Consider the following 5,513-nt stretch of genomic DNA (forward strand, 5'->3'; position numbering starts at 1 on the left):
GGTGCGGGTGGCTCTTCCAGCGGAGGAGCGTGAACGAGCGCTCTGACTAGCACCTGCGCCCCTGCTCTCCCTAGTGGCTGAGCCCCCGCAGCAGGGACGGGCTCGGCCCGCGGGGGCTCTGAGGCGACAGCAGGGGCCACAGCGGGAGCTGGGCCCAGTTCTTGCGCTCCTTCCGGATCTCGCTCCGGGGCCGGTGCTGTAGCTCCAAGAAGAGAAAGTATCGTCGGCCTGATGGGCTTCCCACGTCCCTCCTAAGTGAAGGAAACTTTTCCCCCCGCTCAGTGCTGTCTGAGGCCAGGATCCGATCCCTGGGAGGTCTCCCCGGACGGCAGGCCATGGGGACAGGGATCTGGGACTACGCACTGCTCCCGGCCCAACCGCACTCTATGGAGGCTTGCTCTGCGTGGCCCGCCCGGTCCCCTCCACGGGCCCTCGCCAGGCACCCCCGGCCCTCCTCACCCCCAGCCTCTGGCTCCGGGGGCTCCAGGCTTTGCAGCTGTGACAGCAGACGCTGGGCACGGCGTTCCAGGTCCGAGCCTGGCATATGGAGGCCCATGTACTTGAGCAGCACGTTCAGGCAGGGAAAGTCTGGGGGCTGGAAAAAATCCTGGCGATATTGGTCCAGCCATGTGCCCAGGATGGAGGAGATGGCCCTGGGGACAGACAGGTAGGCAGGGAGTCAGAGGACAAAGCACCCTCCCACACAGATGTCCCAGGGAACCCCTGAATGTCAGAGACCGGGCCTACTCCTTGTCCACCTGTGATCTGGAAGGACTGCCTGACACAGGCCTGGTCACAGAGGACAGGCTGCCAAAAGCCTTTGTGAGGGGGAGCCCTTGATCAATGGTGTGGCCATTTCTGTCCTTGTTGGGGGAGTCCGGGCACACTCGTCAGTCTGTGTCCTTGCCCACTTGCCACTTGGATTCAACTGCATGTGGCCAGGGAGGGGCGGTGTCGGGCCTGTTCATTGCCCTCACTGCACACATCACTGCTCTGTGAATATCCAGCCAAGGAGGGAGCAAAGGGACTCTGTCTCGTGCCAGGCCTTCCCAGGACCCTCCCAATACCTCCAGCTTTACCTCCGGTGCCTAATGCTGCCTCATTCACTAGGTGCCATGAGTGGGTCTCTTTCCACTCACACTCATCTCCCACAGGGTGGGGGACGTCTGTCCCTGAGCTCTCACTGGGTCTCCTGAGCACCTGCTGAGCACCCAGTGTCCAGGTTCCACCAGATCGCTGAGTGTCATGGCCCCACACTCCTTGTTGTGGGTCCCGGGAGTGGGGTAGAGACAGGGCTGGGAGGGGGCAGGGATGGGCATTGACTCTCTTAGGGGCTGAAGCTGTCCTCCAGCCCCCTCTGCTCTCCCACAGTGCCCACAGCCCACCCACAGCTCCCCTTTTTCCCAGATTCCTAAAACAGGAGCCGCAGATGTGTGGGATGAGGGCCCAGCAGCCCCCCATCTCACAGTCCCCTCGCTGCCCTCCTGGGGAGGGAATTCCCTCCTGCAGTAGCCGAAGCTCACTCACATGTTCCGCTGCTCCAGGCCTCCGCCGAGCTCATCCGAAGTAGAGGGAATGCCCCCATATCTAGAGGAGGCCAGAGGGGCACCACATGAAATGTCCTGTGGACGCCACTTCTCATCATGTCTAGCGTCACTGTCTGACCCCCGACTAGTCTGGAGCCCTGGGGCGCTGTCTGCTCTGTGCAGGGGTCAGTCAGCATCTAGGGAAGTGCCTGCACTGAGTGGGGCTTCCTGAATGCTTGATGAATGGAAGGGCCCCAACCACCCCATCCCAGATATCTGAGTGGGCCTGGGCCCCCTGCTCAGCCCCAGGCATCCCTGCTCTGGTTTCACCCAGGACACGGACCCCAGAGGGAGTCTCAAATCTCCCTTTCAAATGGCAAAACAGCCCAGCTCGAGACCATAGTGACAGTGAGGGATGAGGCAGAGGATTCCTCGTGAGGAGCAGGACAATGATAAATGAGCACAACCACAGCCCCTCTAGCAGGCCTTTCTGCAGGCCCAGGCCCCCAGGTGTACTTTCCCTAAAGGACACCACCGAGTCCCTATAATAAGTCTGCCCCAGTCAGAGGAGCAAAGCGAGGCTCGAGGAAGTTTGGTGACATTCCCAAGACTCACAACCAGGCGGTGGCCAGATCTCACTGGGCTGTGGAGGGGCAGGGTGCTCACGTTGTAAAGAAGAGGTCCAGCACCTCGGGGTGGTGGCAAAAGCTGTGTACGTGCCTAGGAATGTGGAGATGTGGCTGAGGTCTCTGCCTACGAAGGCGGGCACCAGGTGGTATTGGCATCTCCAGCAGGTCAGCCTGGTTGGTCCAGAGCTCGCGGGTCTCATTCTTCTCTGTGGCTGAGCTGTTTTTACCCTGAGGTGAAACGGAGGAGACATGCACTCAGCTCTGTAGCCACCAGGAGGGTTGGGGGTGGGAGCGCAGACCAAATCCCCAAGATCTCAATGACTTATGGCAACAGGTGGGACAAGAGGGCCCATAGTAGAAAAAACAATGAGGTGCCTGGGTGGTTCATTGGGTTAATCCTAAGACTCTTGGTTTTGGCTCAGTCACGATCTCAATGTCTTGAGATCGAGCTCCTCGTAGGGCTCCGTACTTAGGGGCAGAGTCTGCTTGAGGAGTCTGTCTCTCCTCTGCTTCTCCCCCTCTCCAACTGCCTCTCCCTCAAATCAATCAATCAATCGACCAATCAGTAAGTCTTTCAGGAAAAAGAAAAAAGGTCCTTGGCATCCATACAAGGAATTGAAGTTGATGATGTCGGAACATGTTTTATGTCAGGTCAGCTTGTTAGCTGAGTATGGACACCACCTCCCCGCATGAACGGCACCGATCCCGTGATCTCTGACAACATACCCCATTCTTGACATGAGAGCACAGACACATTTTCTTAGGTGAGAGGGCTCAGGATAGTAGGGCATGTAGGATGTTTAGTGCAGCACTGTGAGTTGGCCACAGAGGGGAGTCCCATCAAAGCCCTGCATCAGTCAAGGCCTCAGTGGCTGTGGTAACCGACTGGCCTTCTGGAATGTTGTACAATGAGGCCCCTGCCCCTGACTCTGTAGGGGCCCCAGGGATGTGGATTTTCACAACCAAAGGGCAAAGCAGGAGACACAGTACCATGAACTCCGTGGGTTGCCGTGACCTGGCTCCTCCTCAGACAAGAATGTGCTGGAATGCCTCCTGTAGGATATCAATGCTCACCCTCACCCCCACACCATCTCCATGTCTGTAGCCACTTACTTCAACATGACCTTTTCCAGAGCCCCCACTGAATGCTGAGGTGCATCCAGGGCCCCAACTTTGAGGACATTCAAAGATCTGGGTTCGTGCCTGGTCCAGCCTTCCTACAAGTCCTTGATTCTGGGCAAGGCACTGACCCGGCAGGGGTCTTCCCCTTCTCCCCTCAGGGGCTCCCGCCGATCCCCAACTCCTGTGTACACATCCTTGTGTAACCCCCTCCCCTGGAGTGTGATCTGGACGTAGTGATTCACTTCCATTCCACAGAACATGGCAACACGACCCAAAGCCCCTTCCGAGATTCGGTTAGAAAAGCTCCGTGCCCGGCCCCGTGCTGACCCTGACCCGTGTTCTCTCAGATCCCCACACTGGGGAACAAGCCCCTCTGTGGAACCATGACACAGGCATGTGCACGTGGCCTAGCACCAAGGGCCAACAACAGACAGCAGAACTCAGGCCTTCGAGATGGACTGAATCCTGCCAACACCCCTAAGTGAGCTCGGGTTCTAAGTGAAGCAGGTCCTGCCTTGGTGTTGTCAACAGCCCCAACCTCCTGAGAGGCTCTGGTAGGAGCCCCCAGCTGAGCACTGCTGGGGTCCTGATCCCCGGAGACTGTGCCCCAGTGAGTGTTTGTGGGCGAAGCCACCGATTGTGGGGAGATGTGGTGTGACCCAGCACTAGGAGCAGGGCGCTGAGACTGTCCACCTGCCCCAGGCCCTGCCCCTCCTCCTCTCCCTCTCTGCTCTCCTCCTCAGCTTCCTCCAGCCACCCTGGCCTCCTTTCTAACCTCCACTCTGGCAACATCAACTTGGGCCTCCACTCCTCTGCAGCGTGGTGCCCTCTGCTGGCTGCATATACTTGGATTTGTGCTGGGGTGTCTCCTTGGCCTGCCTCAGGAAATCTCAATGTCACCTGAGCACGGCCTTGTCAGACCCCTCACCTGCCGGAGCTCGGGACCCAGCTGTCGCCCCTGCTCTCTTCCTATGGAGCAACTGCTCTTTTCATTCACGTTTTTCATTCATGTTTGTCCATCTTCTCTCTAGACCCTGAGCTCCTAGAGGGAGAACCCGGGTGGCTGAGAAGCACCTGCCTCATCTGAGTGCTCAGGGCACAGCGGCTGATGAACAGGCCAGAGGATCCATCCCACCACCGACCAGCTCAATTGTTGGAGCCTAATTGATTTGGGCCCTTTGGAAGGGCTTTTTTCCTTTTGTTTTGTGTTTTCAGTAAACTCTGTGTTCGATGTGGGGCTCAAACTCACCACCCCGAGATCCAGCGCCACGTGTCCCACTGACTGAGGAAGCCAGGTGCCCCTTTGGTCATTTTTAAAGCTACTAGGCTGATAACTATTGAGGTTAACTTGGTGATTTCAACATTTAGCAGGTATATTTCGTTATGCTGAATTACCAAGTATCTCCCCAAGTTCGGTAGCATGTCACCATGGATTCCCCCACATGACAGCGCTGAGTGGCTGTTCAGATGGGAGATGGAACGCCTTCCTGTGGTCACTCAGGACCCCAGAGTCCCTGCACCGTGGGCCTTCTCCCTCCCTGGGAGGTCATGTACCTCTGCAGCCATGAGCACAAGGGGGAAGGTGACAAAGATATACATACAGGAGAGTGTTCCTAGCCAGGTCTAAAAGGCTCAAAATGTCCACCTTCATCCTCATGCTCAATCTTTTACTTTTCGGGGGGATTTTATTTATTTATGAGAGAGGAAAGAGAAGAAGTAGGGGGGAGAGGCAGAGGGGGAAGTAGAACAAGAGAGATGCTGGGGTGAGGAGGCCAGGGGGTGACTGGTGAGGGCCTGTGGAGGGAACAGCTTGGGCCACGCAGAGCAAGACTTCATCGACTGTGGTTGGGCCGGGAGCAGTGAGTAGTCCCAGATCCCTGTCCCCATGGCCTGCAGCAGCATCACCACCACCACCACCATCACCAACATCACCACCACCACCACCACCACCATCATCATCATCATCACCACCACCACCACCACCACCACCATCATCATCACCATCACCATCATCACCACCACCACCATCATCATCACCATCATCATCATCATCACCATCATCATCATCATCACCATCATCATCACCATCACCATCATCATCACCACCACCATCATCATCATCATCACCATCATCATCACCATCACCATCATCATCCCCACCCTCACCACCATCATCATCACTATCATCACTATCTCCATCACCATTACTATCAGGTATTATCACCGTCATCATCAT

General features: G+C 56.9%; 1 protein-coding gene across 1 annotated transcript; it reads right to left on the reverse strand.

Annotated features, from left to right (window-relative positions):
* Positions 1-238: 238 nt before the first annotated feature.
* On the reverse strand, positions 239-5,242 carry LOC135363790 (uncharacterized). Its single transcript, XM_064585808.1, has 4 exons — positions 5,129-5,242; positions 2,193-2,383; positions 1,528-1,587; positions 239-653 (listed from the first exon to the last, which is right to left on the reverse strand). The coding sequence occupies exons 1-4, from the start codon at positions 5,240-5,242 to the stop codon at positions 356-358; spliced, it is 663 nt and encodes a 220-aa protein (XP_064441878.1). The 3' UTR covers positions 239-355.
* Between the last annotated feature and the right edge of the window lie 271 nt (positions 5,243-5,513).

Source organism: Mirounga angustirostris, unplaced genomic scaffold (assembly GCF_029215605.1).
Source record: "Mirounga angustirostris isolate CCGP_5_RB_7025 unplaced genomic scaffold, mMirAng1.0.hap1 SCAF_3, whole genome shotgun sequence".
Classification (NCBI taxonomy): Eukaryota; Metazoa; Chordata; class Mammalia; order Carnivora; family Phocidae; genus Mirounga; species Mirounga angustirostris.

What these genes read in the sequence shown, in the direction of transcription:
- LOC135363790 (XM_064585808.1), bottom strand. Translation starts at nt 5,242, where the DNA reads ATGATGATGATGATGGTGGTGGTGGTGGTGGTGGTGATGTTGGTGATG. An exon ending in GGGACTACTCACTGCTCCCG is followed by an intron (nt 2,384 to 5,128) that starts GCCCAACCACAG and finishes GTTTCACCTCAG; the next exon opens with GGTAAAAACAGCTCAGCCAC. An exon ending in GGCCTGGAGCAGCGGAACAT is followed by an intron (nt 654 to 1,527) that starts GTGAGTGAGCTT and finishes GTCTGTCCCCAG; the next exon opens with GGCCATCTCCTCCATCCTGG.